Source organism: Tamandua tetradactyla, chromosome 11 (assembly GCF_023851605.1).
Source record: "Tamandua tetradactyla isolate mTamTet1 chromosome 11, mTamTet1.pri, whole genome shotgun sequence".
Lineage (NCBI taxonomy): Eukaryota > Metazoa > Chordata > Mammalia > Pilosa > Myrmecophagidae > Tamandua > Tamandua tetradactyla.
In genome coordinates this window covers 8,148,836-8,170,557 of record NC_135337.1, presented here as the reverse complement: position 1 = coordinate 8,170,557, position 21,722 = coordinate 8,148,836, and the positions used below count along the sequence as shown (strand labels likewise).

Here is a 21,722-nt window from a genome sequence, read left to right as displayed (position 1 = left end):
GCACATATGCACAAAACTATCTTTATGGGAAAGCACTATAAATATGCTAAATAATATAGGAGAAATAGCTTTGATCCTTAGAGTGATTCATACAGTATAAATTCACACAAAACCTCCTTTATGGAAAAGTATTATAAATATGTTATTTATAGAGATATTGAATACCACATGTATTAGCTCAACCTAAAATTGTATGTTGTTTGTACCAAAGAATACTATTATATAAGTAATTTATTGAAAGTTTCATTATGAAGAATTTGTATATTCTTCTATAGCTATTATTCTCATCTTCAGTTAATTTTCTTGGGGGTAGAATATTAATATAATAAAGTTACAGAATATAACAGCAAATAACCATTAAAATAATTTTAAGGACTATACTCAAAGAACATGCACTCAGAAATTAGGGGTAAGGGACTTGACTCTGTTCTTTCAATTGGTCCTAATCTGCATGTTTCTCTTAGAATGAGCATCTTGCTGTACTAAGTGAGATTCCAGTGTTTAAAAGACATAGATGTTTGTGTATATGATATTCTTTTTATCATATATGTTACTCTATTGATTGCATTATAAATTTCTATAAACAGTAATGACTGGACTGTACAAAATATACAAAACCAGGTATATTCTTCTCTGTGCACAATTTGAGGAGTTTTTCAAGGGTAATTTTGATAGAAGACTTTTAACTTTCATGCTGACTTTAGAACTGAACCCTAAGTAAGATGTAGAGTCATTAGAAATGACTACTTTAGAATACCGTTAGAAATGGCTTAAGAGACACTGAATCTGTCAGCATTTTACCCTGCAAAAGAAAAAGTTAGTCAATTATAAGGGGGAAAGGGACTTATAAAATAGCTGTCCTTATAGTTGAATATTATCTGCTGCTAGATAAAGCTTATTTGCTTGTTATAGCTAACATGTTTTATCTGTGTTTTTGATGCTTTTAAAACATGCAGGTGTATGAATAGAATATTAATATAGCTCAATAATCTTTAGTTATTATGTTTTGGGTATAGCCCCTATAGATTTCATTACCTTGGTAAATATTGAATAAACTCCCTGGGAATTGCCCGCATCTGCTAATTTAGGAATAAAATTTTGAATCATTGAAACCAAAGTTAATCTTTTCTCAAGTAAGAATTTTCATTTTGGTTTAGCAAGATATTTCCATGATTTTGCTTTTCTGTCAATCTGATTGCTCCTAGGCATCTTTGAAGTCCTGGTCATTTCATTTTGCTAAAGTTGATGTGATTTGTTTTAGCTTGGGGAGAGTATATCTCTGACAGTATGGGTAATATAGACTTTCTGGAAACGACTACAATTTCTCCTCCAGTGATTAACCATTAGCATACAAAACAAGTATTTCTGCCATAGTCTACCAAGTAGTATTCTGTCTGGCCATGTGTGAGAAGTGACTGTGGAGCTCTGTAACTAGCTCAGGGGTTAGAAAAGGCATAGAAAGGTTTAATTCTCTGACACTACCAACTTCATTGCCTAGAGTAGTCAGGGTAGAGATTAGTAAATTCATCTCATATTAAAGGCAGGAAGGAGACATAATTTATTCACATTAATTACTTTTTTCACACTACTTTGATAATAACTTTAATTTATATTTTGTCACCTTCCTGTACATTTTCTTCCATGTTGTTTTCTTTAATACCCTCATATTTTCAACTAACACGGTCTAGGCAATAATGTGACAGTTTTAACATGGTATCTATTTCATGATAACCCAGTCTGAAGTTAGCTGACCATGACCTATAATTAATTAAACAGACATTGCTTTCTGAAAGTGTCTTTGGCTTACTTCATAAAAAAGGGGTGTGGGAACAGAGGGTGTTTAATTCTCTTTGTTCTGTTTTTTTTTTTCTCTGTTAAATATATGGTCCATGCTGGTGAAACCTTAGTGTTGTAGACACAAATTTAATTATACCCATCATTTTTACTTGCATGTTGCACAAACAGCCACTTTTTATTCTATTTTATTTTGAAAAGATTTCTTTAACATAATATTCTGTGAGGGTGAGGGCTCTGTCTTATTTTTCATATCTATACCCCCAGCCCTCAGCAGCGTGTATACGCATGAGTGTACTCAAAAAAACATAGAATTTTTTTAAAAGAAAAAGTGGAAGGAATCCAGCAAGCAAACAAACAAGGCTTTCAATGCAATTTTTTCCACTAGGTAGTGCACAGTGTATGGCTATGTGCGTACCCTTTGAAACGTTTTGACTGCTTAAATAAGTGTCTGTTGTTCTGTACTAGATGTTTTATCCCTTCTTTAGGACCTTCATTCTCAAATTAGTGCCCCTAGCATTACCTTTCCTATATCGCAGTTTTGAAGTGACACAACTGAGAGCAATAGGATTATTGAATGTGAGGTATACAAAGGGAGCCTGTAGAAGATGAATGTTCAAACACATATACCTTCTAGTTACTTTTAATCTTTGCTTTTGAAATAATTTTCTCCCTCTTTATTTTACCATTTCTAATTGAGATCTTTATTCCACAGTCATAATACCAAGACAACCACCTGGTTGGATCCTCGTCTTTGTAAGAAAGCCAAAGCCCCCGAAGACTGTGAAGATGGAGGTAGAGATTCAGGACCCTTTTATACTATACTTATTCTCTTACTCCCTTCTTATTCTTCTTGCTAAGATAATCAATTTTCCAAACCCCAAATAAGCCATAATATGGATAAGCACAGAAGCAGTGGTTGGATATCATAATCAACTGACTATGGTAATTATGTCTTTGCATCTAATTATATAAGACAGATTTCATTGCTGTCCTTAGAGGATCATACAATTAAATTCAATTAAAAAAAAAGCATTTAATAAAAATAAATGCGCCTATTCTTTGACATATGTCAAACTTCTTAAATTCTAAATAAATATTTTAATAAATTAGACATATTTTCAATCACAGGATAGGTCATTAGATCTTTTCAACCTTCAAATATATATTTATTATACATTAAGATAGATAGGCTCATATCTATTGTCAGTCCTTAACTATTTGAGTCACAGCAGAAAATAAGTACAAGTCTCTAATATACACCACAAAAAAAATTTTAATTAGTGGAAAAATTATTTCATTAAGGATCATCATTTAGTAAACTTGTCTGGCTTATATATTGCAGGTTCTATTTCATATTATAGTCTTGCAAGTAAGTATAGAATTTACTTCACCTCAAACAGTTTGTTGTGCCTTCTTGAACATGGTGTATAGTGAATAAAATCTGCATGTGTTTTGTATCACCTGTCAAAAACGATTTACTTTGGTTGAAAAAAATGTCACTTAGAAAGAGGTTCAAGACACACCTTCTTGTAATGAATTCCAATCTATTAATAAAAATTAAGCAGGATTAAGACAGACAGCCCAATTTAAAAATGGGCATAAGACTTGGATAGTCATTTCTCTAAAGAAGATACACAAATGGCCAATAAAGCACATGTAAAGATGCTCAACATTATTAGCCACTAGGGAAATGCAAATCAAAACCACAGTGAGATTCTATTTCACCTACTAGGATGGGTATTATTTTTTAAAAAATGGTATATAGTTTTGGCAAGGATGTGAAAAAATAGAAACACTCATTCATTGTTAGTGGGAATGTAAAATGGTGCCACTGCTGTGAAAACAACTTGGTGGTTCCTCAGAAAATTAAATATAGAATTATATGATGCAGCAATTCCACTTCTAGGACTATACCCAAAAGAATTGAAAGCAGGGACTTGAACAGATAGTTGTACACTGATGTTCATTACGGCATTATTTACAGCGACAACATGGATGAACCTTGAGGACATCACGTTGAGTGAAATAACCCAGACACAATAGGCCAATCCTGTATAATCTCGTTGATATGAAATGATGAGCATATGCAAATTCATAGAGCCAGATTCTGGAGTGCAGGTTATCAGGGGCTGGGTTGGGGCTAGAAAATGGGGAGTTGACACTTAATTGGTACAGAGTTTCTGTTTGGGGTGATGAAAAAGTTTTAGTAAGAGATGGTGGTTGATGGTAGCACAACATTATGAAAGTAATTGACAACACTGAATTATATATGTGAATGTGGTTAAAAGGATAAGTTTCAGGTTGAATGCATGTTACTAGAATAAAAATTTTAAAAATGCATAGGATTATACAACACAGATGCTGAACTCTAATATAAACTATGGACTATTATTAATAGGATACTTATAATAATATTGTTTCATCATTATAATATTGTTTCATCACTTGTAACAAAGGTGACACTAATGCATTCTATTAATAATAGGGAAAATTGTGTATGTGAAGCAAAATATATGGGAACTCTGTTTTCTGCATGATTTTTCTGTAAACCTACAATTTCTTTAATAAAAAATAAGTTAAAGAGGCTTTCTATGTGTGTATATATAATCAGCATGATTGTAATATTAAGAATTTTTCTAGCAACAAACAATAGGAGGATGAAATTTTTAAAAACTTCACTTTTTTTTTTTAGAGCAGAGTGAGGTTTAAAGAAAATTGCAGATACTACCGAGTTCCCAGTTCCCATATACCCCTTGGAGTCATGTGGTATATTTGTTGGAATTGATGAACCAGTGTTGCTGCATTATTATTAACTAAAGTCCATTGTTTACATTAGGGTTTACTGTGTCCTGTCATTCTGTGGGGTTTGATAAATGTATCATGTCATGTATCCACCTTTACAGTACCATACAGAATAGGGTCACTGCCCTAAAAGTTCCCTATATCCACCTATTCATCCTTTCCGTTCTCCTCCAAGCTCCCAGCAACGAGTGATCTGATTTTTTTACTGTCTGTCTAGTTTTGCCTTTTTTTAGAATGTCTTATAGTTGGAATCATATAAATGGTAGCTTTTACAGACTGGCTTCTTTCATTAAGCAATATGCATTTAAGGTTTTGCTATATCTTTTCATACTTGAAGCTCATTTCTTTTTATAATTGAATACTATTCCATTGTATGGATGTAACACAGTTTATTTATCTGTGCACTTATTGCAGTACATCTTGGGTGATTCCAGGTTTTGGCAATTACAAATAAAGCTGCTGTTGACATTCAGGCATAGGTTTTTATGTGGACCTAGTTTTCAACTCATTTGGGTAAATACCTAGGAGCAAATGTTTAGCTTTGTAAGGAATTGGCAAAGTGGCTGTACCATTTTGCAGTCCCACCAGCAGTGAATGAGAGTTCCTGTTTCACATCTTCACCAGCATTTGGTATTGTTGGATTTTTTTTTTTTTAATTTTAGCTGTTGTAATAAGTGTGTAGTGACATCTCATTGTTGTTTTAGTTTGCAGTTCCCTAATAGCATATGTCATTGAAAGCACTTTTTCATGTATGCTTATTTGCCAGCAATGTATCTTCTTCAGCAAGGTGCCTGGTCAAGTCTTTTGCTTATTTTTTCATTGCTTTGGTTGTTTTCTTATTGTTGAATTTTAAGAATTCTTTTTATATTTTGGATGCAAGTCCTTTATGTTTCTTCCAGACTGTGGCTTGCTTTTCATCCTCTTAAAAGTATCTTTTGGAGGACACAAGTTCTAAATTTTAAATTAAGTTTTATGGTTTTGCATTTTACATTTAGGTCTGTGAGCCATTCTGAGTTAATTTTTGTGAAAGGTGTAAAATTTATTTTTTTGCATGTGAATGTCCATTTGTTTTAGCACCATTTGTTGAAGAGGCTGCCCTTTCTCTGTTGGATTACCTTTGCTCCTTTGTCAAAGACCAATTGACTTTATTTGTTTGGGTCTGGTTTTTGGCAGTCCACTCGGTTCCATCAATCTCTTTGTTTATTCTTCTGGTAATACCACACTGTCTTGATCATTCTGACTTTGTAGTAGGTCTTGAAGTGGGTGTTGTCAGTGCTCTTTGTTTTCTTCTTCAGTAGTGTGTTGGGTATTCTGGGTTTTTTTTTTCTCTCCGTATAAAATTTAGAATCAGTTTTTAATATCCACAGTTTGGCAGATTCTTAAGAAGTTAATTGTCCATTTACCATGTGACATAGCAATTCCACTCCTAGGTGTCATTATGCAGCAATAAAAAGGAACGAAGTGCTAATACATGCTGTAATACAGGTGAACCTGAAAAACATGCCAAATGAAAGAAGCCAGACACAAAATACTAGACATTATAGGCAAATCTATACAGACAGAAAGTAAATTAGAGTGGGAACAGAGATTAATTGTAAAAGCACTAGGAATCTTATTTGGGTAATGGAAATGTTCTACAACTGTGTTATGGTGATGGCTGCACAACTCAGTGAATTACTAAAAATCATTAAATTGTACACTTCAAACAATTGATTATTATAGTATGTAAATTATATCTCAATAAAGTTGTTTTACAAAAAGGGCAAAAGGACTTGAACAGATACTCCACAAAAGCAGATAAAAGAATAGCCAATAAGAACATGAAAAAGTGCTTACTATCATTTGTCGTTAGAGAAATGACTCACTTTAGTGAGATATCATTCACACCACTAGAAAGACTAAAAGAAAATATACTCAAAATACAAAAGATTGATGAAATTGTAGAGCAGCTAGGTCTTTTATATGTTACTAATGGGATGTAAAATTATATGAATATTTTGGATAAGTTTTAAAAATTCTTACCAGCTATTGACTCTAGAAAAATGAAGGCATATGTTCTCAAAAAAACTTGTACTATGATGCCTATGGCAACCTTATTCATAAAGCTCAAACCTGGAAGCATCTCAGTATCCAGCAGCAGGAGAACGAATGAACAATTTGTGGTATAGTCATGTAATCTAGTACTACTTAGTAATAAAAAGAAAAAACTGTTGTTAACACATGACGTGGATGAATCTCAGAAACCTGTTGAGTAAAGGAAGCCAGACACAAAAGAATATATACTCTATTTTTTATTATTTAAAGTCTGATAACTGGCAAAACACATGTATGGTGATAGAAATCAGAAAATGAGATTGGAGTGGGGAGGGCATGAGAAGGAAAGGGAAAAAAGATCACAGGATAATTCCCTGGAACGATGGATATATTCTCCATCTTGTATGGGTTAGCTCGTGGAGGTATGTGCAATTGCCAGAATTCATTGAAATGAGCACTTAAGAGTGTGTATTTTATTGAATGTAAATTATACCTCAAGAAATGATTTTTTAAATATTTTTTATAACATACTTCCCTTGTCTATAAAGGTTCAACACCAAGTTTCTCCTTATGGTAAAATCAGCCATTGTGAAGGCAAATTAGAATGTATTAATTCTGTGAAATTTGACTTGCTAAAAAATTGTGAATATGGTATTAGTTTTCTTGGGCGTCTCTTGCTTGTCTCTACTACTTTTCCTGCCCTCTAATTGTTTGGATTAGATTCTCTCCCTTTTCCTGTTTTCCCTTGTATGTGTATTTTTTCTTGATAGCTTCAACTACCATTTTGCTGCATCTGGCCCCCTTATCTTAATCTCTAATATTGTCCTCTGCTCTGAATTCTATTTCTCTATTTCCTACTACATTGGGTATTTACTACTAGCACTTCAAATAGACATTTAAAACTAAATATAGCATCTGTCTCTTAAAGTCACCTCTTTTCCTCTTTCTATCCTAGTACCATCCTCCTAATCATCTGGAGCAAAAGTCCTAGGAATCATGTTTACCTCTTCCTCCCTTCTTTCTCTATTCCTTATATAGTTTCCAAGCCCTATTGCTTTGTCTTTTTTCTATTTTTGCCACTACCTTATGAAAAATGTCAGACATTTAGAAAAATTGAGAGAATTTTAGAGTGAATACACATATGCCCACCACTAAGATACTACATTAATTGTAATTCACTCTATTTACCTTTCATATAGTTATCTATCCATCTATTCTCTATCTATCCATACTTTTTCTTTTATTTTATATCTTCTCCATTTCTCTAATCACTACCTCTGAATTTTTCTTGGTCTTTCTCCCTCCACTTATTTCTCCCCTTCTAATATATACTTTATGCCAGTAGTCTTCAAAATGGGGTGCTCACTGGCCATGGCCCATGGAAGCAACAAGGCCATCCTGACCAAAAGGGGGAAAGAAGTATGACAAGGTATCAGTCCTATGCAAGCATCAGTTAGGCATTGCTACTTATCATAGTTTGACAAACCTCAACCAAAACTATTCCTGCCAATCCTAAAGAACACCTAGGGCATTATATAAGAACCCGCAAGGGTTCCATGCACTAGGGTAACTTTCCAGAAACCTACAACCTCCAGATGGGTCCCTGGATCAGATAAGTCCTGAAACCTAGAGGGGCCAGCCTCTTCAGAACATCAGCCAGTTCCATCTCCCTACCCCATATTACTGACAGCCCCTTCCAACATGAAAAAATTAGAATGGGCATTGCCCAAATACCTCTAAAGAGTAGGAGAAAGCTCAAAGGTAATGGTGGCGTTATACAGAGAACGTAGGGTTTAACAGTGAGTGTGATTGCTGAATCATTATAATGATATTTCTTTTAGTCTCCAGTATCTTAGAGCAGCTAGAAGTAAAAACTAAAAATTATGGAATTGTAACCCATACCAAATTCTGAAATCTGTTCTACAACTATTTGTTGCAATGTGCTTTGAAATTTATTGCTTTTTTTGTATATATGTTATTTTTCACAAAAATGAGAAAAAAAAAAGTATTTATCACATGCTTGCTTTGCCCAGCCTAGATGTCATACAGAATAAATTCAAAACAGAATTTTTAAAAAGGGAGTGTTTAAACTATATATTGCCATATAGGGAGAAAATATTAGAACTTTTCATAATGTTATTATTGAAAAAAAAAATTTATCTTCACTACTCTTTTATGTACAGACTGGCACTGCCATTCTTTTTACTTGTTCCATGAATCATGTACACTAGCCAGAGTGGTAAGGGAAGAATGAGATGGCACTATTATTCTTTTGTCAAGAACACTAAAATTTGCAGTTTACTTGCATCCAGTTAAGTGGATGTATAGACCATTTTATGTCATTTCTAAACTAACTCACATAAAATGGAGATGTCACTTAAAAAGTTTTCTGCAATGTTTCTGACAATTAAACACAAATATGTACACACAAGCCAACTGTAAGAAAATGGCAGAGTTTGACACTTTTCAATAAAAGTGAACTCATATGAACACATGAGTTCATACTCATGGACTTTTTTCAGTCACGTTGAGATAAAACTGATAATTTAGTCTTTATCATCTTAAAAAATTTTACTTTGTGTATGCTCTATTGCATAAATAATTTGAGTAGTCCATACATATTTAAAAATAAATGTATCTATCTTGGGGATATATGTTCAGATTTTTTACTCTATTTTTCTACTGTTTAAAGCCTAAGAACAGGCAAAACTCATCTGTGGTGGTAGAAGTCAGCAAATGATGAAGCTACATGATCAAAAGAATTTGAGACATTGCCAAATACCTCAAATTTATCTCTCTAAAATATAACTGCCTCCTTAACTCTCCCTTGCTTAGATACCTATATTAGTTCCCCAGTGTCAACAGAATCAAGTACAGACTCCTTGGTGAGTATTAATTAAAGCATACTCTGTATTTCTTTTACAAAGTATTTTCATTTCTCTAAATCTAATTTATTTTCACATTCCTTTGCCTTATGCCTATTTCTTCCAACAGGAACCCACTTTGTTTCCGGTGACCACCTGGCTCATGCCTACTTATCCTTCTAAACTCAAATCTAAAGTTAATTTCTTATAGTCTACTCTGTTATTCTCTTCCTGTCAGAATTATGTCTTCTGTCCTCTGTGCTCCATGGCAGATCTCTATTGTGTCATTTAGGCTGCATTGTAACTAGATAACCTTCCTCCTTAAGAGCAGTGACTTTGTCTTACTCACCTGTGTTTGCCTCCAGTGGAGACCTAAATGTTTTACAGATGATTGAATGACTAAGATTAGAGGCTACTATATTCCCCATTTTAGTTTGGCTACCCTTCTTGGATATAGTTTTAATCTGTATAAAGTGTTGGGGGCGGATAGAAAAAATAATAGGACTCTCTTCCTTCACTAGTGTGGAGTCAGTAGAGAAATAAAACAGGAGGCTGACACATAATTCAGAATGCCAGCTGGTTAGTGAACAGGTCTTGAACTCTGAATCTGTGTGTGCTTGCTGATATTTTACTCCTACAGAGGACAGATTGAAGCATCAAGTCTTTAACCTAGCTGTTTAATACAAGGCAGGCATGGTGGAGAACAGGTCAGAATGCTCCCTTTCTCCAGGCAGGTCGGCAGATCTGAAACAGAATCCAAGAGTCCATGAGCCAAGCATATTCAGTTCATTCTCCTACACTCACCAGTCATATAAAACATTCTTTCTTCTTTTGGGAAGAAAGTAAGGGGACTCAGAAGAGCTGGAAATGTTTCTGCCATTTTTCCTCCTTTGTGGAAACTTGAGAAGTTGGAAATGGCATGTCTCTCTTATGTTCTTTACATTAAGAGTGACAATATGTCTTGGTTTGCCTGGAATTCCTGTTGTCCCAGCATAATAATAAATGATATCCTTTTTGTACTCTCAAAAGTAGACAGTATATTATAGTCATCCTAATTATATCTTTTTAAAAATAGAGGGAGCAAAATTGCATTCAGTCCTCCAAGAATGCTCAAAATCTTTCAATATAAGAACTACTCTCTGTCCCCACAACTGGGCTGGTCTTTCTAACGTTGTCTGCGCTTATGTGGTGAGGAGACCACAATTTAGAACCTTAGCCTATTTGTTTTATGCTCAGCTAACCGTTACCACTTTCACTGTACACTTTGTCCCCTCCTCCCTGTGATCCCCAGTCAGGATATATCCAGGATAGTTATGTCCAGCACTTACTGGTATTCTCCACAGTGTTTTGCATAGAGTGATGCTCGAAAGAAGCTAACAATATATATATTTTTAAATTTTTAGTGCAGTTGTAGGTTTGCAAAAAATGATGCAGAAAGTACAGAGTTCCCAAAGTTTTCCCTATTGTTAACATTTTGCATTAGTGTTGGTACCTTTGTTACAATTGATGAAACAATATTATTATAATTATGTTATTAACTATATCTACATTTTACATTCGGGTTCACTTTTTATGCTTTACTGCTCTATGATTTTTTCAATTTTTATTCTGATAACAGAAATATAACTTAAAATTTATCATTTTAGTCACATTCAAATATACATTTTAGTGGTGTTAGATAATTTACAATGTTGTGCCACCATCACCACTGTCAATTACCAAAATTTCTCCATCACCTGAAATAGAAACTCTGTACTAATTTAAGCATTAACTCCCTATATCCCACTCCTACACTGGCCCCTGGTAACTGCTATTCTAGTTTCTGGCTCTTTAATTTCTATATTCTAATTATTTCATATCAGTAAGATCATACAATACTTGTGCTTTTGTGTCTGGCTTATTTTACTCAACAGGTTGTCTTCAAGATTCATTCATGTTGTAGTGTGTATCAAAACTTGATTCCTTTTTATGACTGAATAATGTTTCATTGTATGTATATATCACATTTTCTTTATCCATTCATCAGTTGATGGACACTTGGGTTGCTTTCACCTTTTAGCAATTGTGAATAATATCCTTGTGAACATTGGTATGTAAATACGTGTTTGAGTTCCTGCTTTCAATTCTTTGGGGTATATACCTAGCAGTGAATTTGCTGGGCCACTTGGTAATTTTATACTTAACTTTCTGAGAAATCACAAACTGTTTTCCTCAGTGGCTGCACCATTTTACATTCCCATCAACAATGTACAAGGGTTCTTATTGCTCCACATCCTCACTAACACTTGTTTTCTATTTTTCTGGTAACATTCATTCACATAGTCATGAAATGGTATCTCATTGTGGTTTTGATTTGCATTCCCTTAATGGCTAATGGTGTTGAGCACTTGTCATATGCTTATTGACCATTTGTATATCTTCTTTGGAGAAATGTCTGTTCTGTCTTTGGCCCATTTTTTAATTGGGTTCCTTGTCTTTTTGTTACTGAATTGTAGGATTTCTTTATATATTCTGGATATTAAAACCTTTATCAGATAAAGGTTTCCATTATTCTATAGGTTGTCTTTTAATAATATTTTTAAAGGTTTTTGAAGGTTAGATATTATTTACCATCTGTTGAATGTTTAAGATCTTCCAGAAAGGCCTTAAAATTTCTAAAACTTGCCCTTTCCTCCCTAGTGTTCTGATATTCAGAACTCAGCTGTGTCTCTACACTGTATCTGAAGGCTTAATTAATGTATATTATTCTTCTATTCAAATAAAATAGTGTTTTGGTTAAATAATTACCTTAAAAAATATGGGATCAGAATCCATTTTACTGAAAGAAAGATAAAATTTTTACTAAAGACAGCTTAAAATGTATTGAATGTTGATGTCATATAGAGCTTAGAGAACGATAAAAGAAAATCAGCTGAATAGAGCTCCACAATAAGAAATCAATTGTAACTCATACTATTAAATAAGAAAAATTCCATTTTGGGGAGAGGAAAGAAAGAAGGATAAATTCAAGTGTTTAGAACCAACTAACTACTTGATGTGCCAGAATTAGTTTTGTCTTTGAATCAGCTTTTTGTAGGAGTGTTTTGGCTCCTAACAAAAGAAAAGATGAGTAAGTCTTTTCTGTCTTGAAAGTAAATATTTTTTATATCTCCCCATAATGCTCACTGTTTTTCACAATCATGTTTAAAAAAAAAAAGTTATCCCTTCTCAAGGACTCTACTTCTTTACCTCCTATTTTCCTCTTCAGTGTACTACAAATAGTCTAACTTTTGCCCCTCTCCTTTCTAGTGAAGAGGAACAGCTTTTCTTAAAGTTACCAATGACTCCCTGTTTGCCAAATCCGATGGACTCCTTTTAGCCCTTACCTTTAGCTCTGACTCCCTTGAGCTGACTAGTACTCTTCATCTATCTGACACTATCCCTTCTGATGGTTCTTGCTTTTTCTACCTGCTCCTTAAATGTTGGTGCTCCTAGGATTCCGCTCTCCACCTTCTATTCACAACTTATCTAGGTTATGTTGTCCACTGCCATCGCTTTAACTATAACTCCTCTCTTAATGTCTCCCAATTCTTTATCATCTTCACATATTTATCTCTTAAGTACCAGATTCGTATTTCCAAGAGCTTATTAGATGTCTCTACCAGGTTGTTTCACAAGACCCTCAACTGTAACACTTCCTGTATTAATTTATAAGCTGCTGGAATGTGATATACCAAAAACTGGAACAGCTTTTAAAAAGGAGAATTTAATAAGTTATACATTTACAGTTCTAAGTCTATAAAAAATGTCCAAACTAAGGCATCTAGGTAAAGATACCTTCTTTCAAGGAAGGCTGATGGGTCCAGAACACCTCTGTCAGATGGGAATTCATGTGGCTGGCATCTGCTGGTCCCTTGCTCCTGGGGTCTTTTGCTTTCAGCCTCTGTTCCTGTTGGTGAGGGGTGCCTCACTTTGCTTCTCTGGAGCTGGCTTTCATCTCCTGGCTTCCCTTGGCTCTCTCCAGGTTCTAGCTTGCTTGACATCTCATAGTAACGTCTGCTGGGTTCCAAGCATCTGTGTCTCTCTTCTCCAATTATCAGCATCTGTGTTGACTCTGGTCTGTGACGTTTCTGTCAGCTCTGCTCTCTGTCAGCTGTCTCCAAAATGTTTCCTCTTTTATGGAACTCCAGTAAACTAATCAAGCCCCACCTGGAATGGATGGAGTCATCCCTCCATCTAATCAAAAGGTCACACCCACAATTGGGCACGCCACATCTCCGTGGAGATAATCTAATCAAGAGTTTCCACCAACAATGTTGAATCAGGATTAAAAGAAACGACTACTCCACAAGATTGGATCAGGATTAAAACATGGCTTTTCTGAGGTTGCATAATACTTTCAGACTGGCACACTTCTCAAACTGTACTGTCTACTTGCTCTTCTTGCCCTTAACAGTGATACTACATCCTCCCAGTTACCTGAGCCAAACACTGGTTCTCATCCCCGTCTTCTTCCTCACCCTTACCTCCTCATTGCAGTTAACTGCCAAGTTCTTCAGTTTTAATTTTTAAAAACCTACCATTGATGCTAGGCACTTTACTAAGTACTCTGCACATATTTTCTGTCTCTTAAATTCCTCTAAAGCCAAATGAATTCCTCTTTTTCTATTTCCATTGCAGTTTTCATAAGTATTCAATAAGTGTTTGATAATGTGTTCTTTTTGCTAGAGGATCCAGAACCTAGAAATTGTCTTAGTCCCATCTTCTCCTTCCTCCTTCAATCCTCATGTTATTCTTAAGTCCTTATCTCTATGATCTTTACTTTTTTGTCTCTGTTATCTACCTTTTCTCTCCACTTCCACTACCTTAGTAGTAGTGGAAGTTTCAGTTTCAGTTTTCATAATTTCTTACCTAGACTATTCAGATGTTTTTCGTATTTGTATGCTTTTATTCTCCTCCATCCATTCCATCAGGTATTATTGTTGCCTATAATTTTTCTCAAATATAAATTTAATCATGTTGCAGCCCCACTTATTCAGTCCCATTATCATCACAATAAAGGTCGAACTCCTTAACATTGCCTTCCAGACAGGTTGTTATTTGGCGTGTGTTCATTTCTCTTTCCATATAACTTTCATTCCAACCACAGCAAATTATTTGTAATTACTGAAAATACCAGGCAGGCATTCTTAGCACCTCAGTGCCTTTGCACACATCCCTTGGTCTGTCTGGTATCAGCTCCCTCTCCCCAGTCCCAGCTCATCCTTGGACTTTCTCTCAAACTTTAAACTCAAACATCACCTTCTTTTAGAAGGCTTTCCTGATGGTTCCTCTAACCAGAAACTCTTACCAAAGGTGTCACTCCTCTACACTAAAACAGCTTCTGTTTAGCCTCATTACATTGTTTACATTTTCATCTTCCTGCCGAGGTGTTCAGCTTCTTAAAGTCAATAATTGTTGTGTTTAAAATTTTCATTTCTACATTCAGATAGAGGTGAAGGAAGAAAGGAAGGAAATTGGTAAATGAATTAATCCACTGAAGAGTATAGAAAATTGCTGAGTATTTTAGTCTTGTTTTTATTATGTTCATTTTGAATAGGCAAATAAAAACCATTTTCTTTATTTGCATTAATCTGTCGTACAAAAAACTGACTAATGATGTGGTAAGGCTTAAAATGATTACAAGTTATCCAGAAGATAAATGACCACATTTTGTTTGCTCGCCTAAAGAAACAGCTGTATCTTATCTGTATCTAATTGATGTAAATGCTAACTAAAATGCTGAGTCAACTTCCAAGTTAACACTGAAATATATTAACATTGATCGTTTATCCTTATCAAGTATCATGGTATTTCAGTTTGCTCAAATTGCCAGAATGCAATACACCAGAAATGGATTGGCTTTTATAAAGGGGATTTATTAGATTACAAATTTACAGTTCAAAGGCCATGAAAATATCCATATTAAGGCATCAAGAGGAAGATACCTTCTTTCCAGAAAGGCTGCTGGCATCCAGGGTTCCTTTGTCACATGGGAAGGTACACGGTGACATCTGCTGGTCCTTCTCTCCAAAATGTCTCTGGACGTTTCTCTCTTAGCCTCTCTGAGCTCTCTCCAAAATGTCTCTGCCTTTTTCCAGCAAGGGAATTAAGACTCACCTTGAATAGGCTGGCTCATATCTCCATGTAACAATCCCACCCATAATAGTTCTGTGCCCGCCGGGATGCATTAAAAGAACATAGGCTTTTCTGAGGTAGAAGACAGATTTAAACCAGCATCTATGGCATCTATTTTTGTGATTTTTTTTTTTGAGATATCAAAAGAACTTTTTTCTTATAGCTCTATATAGTTCCTTTTTTTTTTTCCTAAACTTCTCTAAAGACAAAGCATAAATCCACCTGTGGTAGAACTGTAGAATTCATCCTTAACTTAGCACCATCCAGTTCCCATATTATTTCAAGGAAATTTCTATTAGGGAAAGAAATATCTTTTTAGAAGATCCATAATGATAATGCTTTGATAATAGTGTTGTAGCACATTTTTCACAGATATAATCTAATAAATACTCTTATCTGTGTAACAGTTGCTTGGTCATAAAATAAAATATACCTATTTTATTGCCCATTGTCTGCTGGATAGGTGTAGAAGATCAAAGTAAACGGAAGTCTATCTCAGCATTTCTTGTTTTGTTCTGTTCCCGCATAGTAGCTACTTTTCAACTGTTCTCATCTCTTCTACTTCAGATGTTCTAACCAGATCCTTCAAAGGAAAACCACAAAAATTCACCAAACTTTGAAACCACCAGTCAACATGTACCAGCAGAATATTATGCTGGAGAAAAGGGATAGGGATTACTCAGAGCTTTTCATCAAGGGACTAGTCATCTATTCTCTTTTTATTCCCAATGTAGAATAATTTTTATTAGAAGACAACAGTTTGTGCGGTGTGTTGAGTTCATTATAATGGAATTTTTACTTATAAAGTTGATATATAAAGACTAAATTAGTGTCCTTTCATATTTTCTAAGCCTATTGGTGTCCATAACATTTGGTATCTACGTTTGTGTATTTCAACATAGTAAAAAAATACACTCTAAAAGCTCAGGGGTCCCCTGATAATAGGGCATAGTTGACTCAGGACTTGAACAGTTCTAGAATGGAATGAAACCCTGCAAAGGGTTTTTCCTTTTTTAAATTACAGTTCCAGCATGGTACTGAGCACTCCACAGGAAAAGAAGTACGTTGTTTCCACTGAGATGGTCAAGGTCAATCAATCACACTGTGTGATAAGTAATAGGAAATTACTATCTGGTCTCACATCTTGAAAATTATTGTGCAGATGCTTTAAATATTTTGCCTTTTCTTTTTATTAATATAGAAATAATTTTGCTATTGCTGCTGCCACCTTTTTCTCTGTGAGGTCTTTTCCTTTGTATATCTTCTAGTGCTTTTAGGAAGTGTTAATTAAATATGCATTAAAGTATTTATTTTATTAAAAAACACTCTAAAAGAATTTGAAAATGAAAATATGGGACATCATAATATACAATTGTGGGTTTTTAAAAAATTCTTTCTTGCTGGGCTTGTGTTAATAACTGGTAGCATTAGAACCACTTGCTAGAAAACATTCCTGCCAACTTAGTTCATGTCTCACTAATAAGATGGTTCTTCAGGAACCTTAACTTTATAAAGAAATGCAGCCAATAGGGGAGGGAGAGAGGATTCTTTCTTGGCAAGATCAGCTTATGTTGGAAAGGACAACATTTTTCTTTTTTCTTTTAAAAAACCATCAGAAATTCAACTACCTTCAGTTTTTCTGAGTATATTTTATTAGTCAGTTACTTGGAATAAACAGTATTATATAATGCTACCTAAGGCACTCCTTTGTTTCCATCCACAAATACAGATTTATATAAGGCACTGTGGTGGTTGAATAAGTTTCCCTTCAGATGGCTCTGATCAAGTTTATGTATGGGACAGCAGGTACTTTCTAGAGTGCCCACTTTCAGTGATAAAAATCTGAGGGAGGACTTGCCTTTGAGAAGTGGTTCAGAATGTAATAACAGAAATAATTGACAAGTCTTATGTATAATAGTGAAAAAATTAACAAGAGTTTCTTCTGGTACTTGACTATAGGGCAAGTGTGCCTCATTTCAGCTTTATCAAGCTTTTTAAATGAAATATACCAGATAATTTTTTACATATTAGCATCTGTGGTTTGTGATTCAGATAAAGACATTTGAGTTTAATATCAACTTTTGTTCTTATTACTTGCTGTGACACTTACTGGCTGTTGAAAAAGCCATTCAGACTTCAACTGTGTTTGTTTTTTGAAAGTGAGCTCTCATCTGTCTATCTCCCAAATATTAGTATAATGAAATCAAAGCCACTTCAATTCAACTGATAATAAATTTTTTTCTGTCTGTTTTGAATCTGGCATTTCACTCAGTCTTTTCTTTATTTACAGAACTTCCTTATGGCTGGGAGAAAATAGAGGACCCTCAGTATGGGACATACTATGTTGAGTAAGTTTGTTACCTCAGTTAATAGTCTCCCAAATGTTTCTTTCAGCATACAGTTTTAGGGAGTACTGAATAAAGGGTTTGCTGCTTTTGTAATCTACCTTTCAAGTTTTTCAACTAAGGAAATGAGAAGGTAGGGGCAGTGCTCATTTACTACACTGACCCTGGTTTCCCAGAAGTTGCCTTTGATATTAACACGGAGAAGTCAGAGGGAAGTTGCCCAGAAGAAGGTAGGAGATGGAAGCTTTGTAAAGAAGGCACTGGACTTGATGAACCAGTAAGGTCACTTCCTACACTACAACTCTCTGGTTCTGAAAGCAATAAAAAGACTTTAAGGGCATTATACCATAATGATCCAAAATTTTGAAGTATATGATTAAATGTGTTCTCTCTTTTAAGGAGTTAATCAGAGAAAACTTAGGATTCTTTTGGGTAATAAAAGCTGCTTGTTAAGTAACTGTTTTGGTTAAATTTTATATATCAGAGTAGAGCATCAAACATTAGAAATAAAGCTTCACCACAGTTTTCAAGCAGAAAAATTAGGCTAATATCAACATCTAATTTTCCTTTCCCCTTTCTTCATTTATCTAATTGCTACATTGCTATGACTATTGGGATTGTTTCATTCCAGATGCCACAGATAGAATTTTGATCTCAGGCTGTGGGTCTGAGGTGTGTACTACCAGGCAGAGAACTTCATCAGAAACACTACCATTTACCTGTAAAATAGGAGTCTGAAACTACTGCTAGGTAGCAAAGCAAATAATGTTATAACCTGGAAAAAACAGCAAGTATGGGAATCTTGTACTTTGATGATTATATATTAATTTTTGATGTTTTATGATTATTAATTTTTATGCCTTATTGGCATAAACCAAGGCCATTTCTTGATAATTATTCCTAAAGTATCTCTGACTCCTGTTGTAACGCTAATCTTTATTCTAATGTATAGGTTGTTACTTAAGTCACTATGGTTAGACAGACTTTTGGAATAACTTCTAAAAATCTAGCCTGCACTCTAAGAAAACAATTCATTTAGTTTGATCCTAAAGTGTATAACTTCATAGTTTCAGTATTTTGGGTCCTTTGAAAGGCCATGCTATTGTTTATTTCCTTTGTGTTATTTAATATCTTCCTGATACTGTGACATAAAAGAGTATAGCAGCTTTTTGTTTTATTTTTCCAAAGCAAAGTTTAGCAAAAATAAAGGAAAAAACAGCCATTTTTCAAGTCAAAGGAATATTTGAAGTCCAACTGAAAAGGTTTTGTGGGTTGTAGGATTCTTTCCTTCCACTGCTAGTTTAGCCTATTTAAATTGGGCTTCAATCAGCTATTATTTGCCATTGGCCCTGCTGTGCATTTCTGAGATAATTAGTCTCATTCTTTTATTATCCATTCCAAGAGAATTTGAATACATGGTTGAGAGGTGAAAGTCCTTTGCCTATTGTAAGATCTTGGGCTGAATGATCTAGTTCCCATTAAGCAAAGATACAATATTGTAGCAGGTTTAGGGCAAATCCTGAAGTGACCTGCTCCCAAGTTGTCATGGAAGTCCATGAAACAGCCTGAATTAGAAACAACAACTGCAGCAGTAACATGATTTTGTGTGATTGTTCCCAGAACAAACTCATTTTACAGAAGGGTAATTTATTCGATTAAGAAAGAGCGGGCTGCAGGCAAGGTGCACGTTATTATGGAGTCAGCTGAGCTGTGGAATGTGGCTTGATTCCCAGATTCAGTAGGTTCTGAGTCTCAACCACAGTAATCTGTAGTGAGTTTACTGTTGGAGATAAGGAGCTGTTACTTGAATGGCTACTCTTTGGCGCTTTTAATTTGTCAAAACAGATGGCACTGTGATTACTCTTGGCAGGAGCCTTGTAGTAGTAACACCAACTGCAATGGCAGTTTTTCTTTGTGAGTATTTATTTCAGAGCATGAGATTCTGAAACAGATAAACTTATTCTTGAAAATAAAAGTGCTACAAAAATATAATGTTAGGCCTTTCATAAGGATGTTTATATTTCTAGAAATGTTTTTTTTTTTTTTTTTCACATGGGTAGGCACCGGGAATCAAACCTGGGTCCTCTGGCGTGGCAGGCAAGCATTCTTGCCATTGAGCCACCATGGCCCACCCTGGAAATGTTTTCTTGATTGTGTTACATTAGCTGCCTTGGTACATTTGGATGAAAAAAGTCTAAGTACGTATTTGCCTTAGTATCTCAGACTCTTCATGACAGAATAATTATGTTGTTTGATGAGGTGAATTTTTAAAATCCAGATACTATACGCAAACTTTTCATAAAGATGATATTCCAAATTATATATGTATGCATGAGTTTCTAAAATTCATGCTTATTTGCTACTCTTGTTTAATTTTTCTGATAACTAATTTATAATATTCTTCTCTCCAACTAGCTATGCTCCCATAGCTAATTATATGTAAATCAAAATCTATTACACTATTTATAACATTGTGGGTAACTAAAGGAAAAGGAGAGTGTCTTTATTTCTTTGGTATTTTGAGAGATGGTGGGGGTGACCTTTTAATCTAGATAATCTAAGATAATAGATTCAACTACTCTTTTCACTAAAACATATTCTTTCACCATAGAATTTTTAGGGAAGGGATTACTCACTTTCATGTTTCTACCCTCTTCTCACAACACCATAAAGCGCATAAATACAAATTATACATTGTGTGTTATAAAACCTGGGTGGCAAAGTGAGTCGTTCTAGTTGATGACGTCAAGGTGAACCAGAGTTCTTTCTGAACAGGTTTATTCTTCTCTGAGTCTCAAGTTTCTATTTCTTTTTTTTTTTTTAAAAAAGACTATGTAAAATGTCAGTATCTAATAAATTTTTAGAACTGGTACCTCATTTTAGCACTGAAGATTTTAATTTTCACAAAGGGTTATACAATTAACTCAGTGGATAAGGTGCCCCCTTGTAATAAACAGAAGCATACCCGAGTTTTAGTGAAACTAGAACCCACAGAATCTCACGTAGAACTAGCCATATTTAGAGCATCTGTTGCACTAGAAGCACAAACAATGGAGAAAGTGAACATTCCTTGTTGTGAAGGTTTGTTGTTGTTTTTTATCCCTCCTGCCCATCCTCCACTACCACCATTAATGTTCAGAAACTTTAAAGTTGGTATCTGAATTATATAACTATTTTCTGCAGATTGTGGTAATATTGGGCCTATCAAAAGACAATCCTATTCTGAAACTCTCATGATTTGATGTTTAATCACTGGTATCCATTTATATCACTTTTTGTTAAAATGGATTTCACTGGGAGTCACGTCTCATGTAGCTGACATATATTGTACAGTGGCAGTGTTAGAATATGATACCCCTTGCTTCTGTATTAGGTATCTCTGTGGTCTTAAACTTGTATGATAGTTCATTCTTAGCTAGCTGCCACTTAGCTGGCAAGCTGGAGTAACTAATGCTCTGTCCCTCTAAAGAACATGTGACTGCCGTGGCATACTGAATATTAATAGCTAGTCAGAATATTAATGGCTGGTTTCACCATGCATTTCTGCCTCTCCTTGCAGAATTGTATATTTCCAGTAGTCTGTTGTGATTGTTCCCAAATTGTAAATGCAGTTGAGCTTATGTTATAATTATATAATTCATTTGTAATATAATAATTATGAAGAAATTTGACTATATTATACAAATCTATGATATAATTTGATAAGAGCGGCCACTAAAAAAGT

The 21,722-nt window shown here is 34.6% G+C and overlaps 1 protein-coding gene across 5 annotated transcripts in view; it reads left to right on the top strand.

Annotated features, from left to right (window-relative positions):
- The window catches only part of MAGI3 (membrane associated guanylate kinase, WW and PDZ domain containing 3), a 321,693-nt gene that overhangs the window by 250,340 nt on the left and 49,631 nt on the right, over positions 1-21,722 (top strand). For all 5 annotated transcript variants that reach the window (XM_077119815.1, XM_077119814.1, XM_077119816.1 and 2 more), the window contains 2 exons: positions 2,510-2,589; positions 17,944-18,001. In XM_077119815.1, the coding sequence (XP_076975930.1) occupies positions 2,510-2,589; positions 17,944-18,001 (138 nt within the window). The remainder of the gene's footprint in view (positions 1-2,509; positions 2,590-17,943; positions 18,002-21,722) is intronic.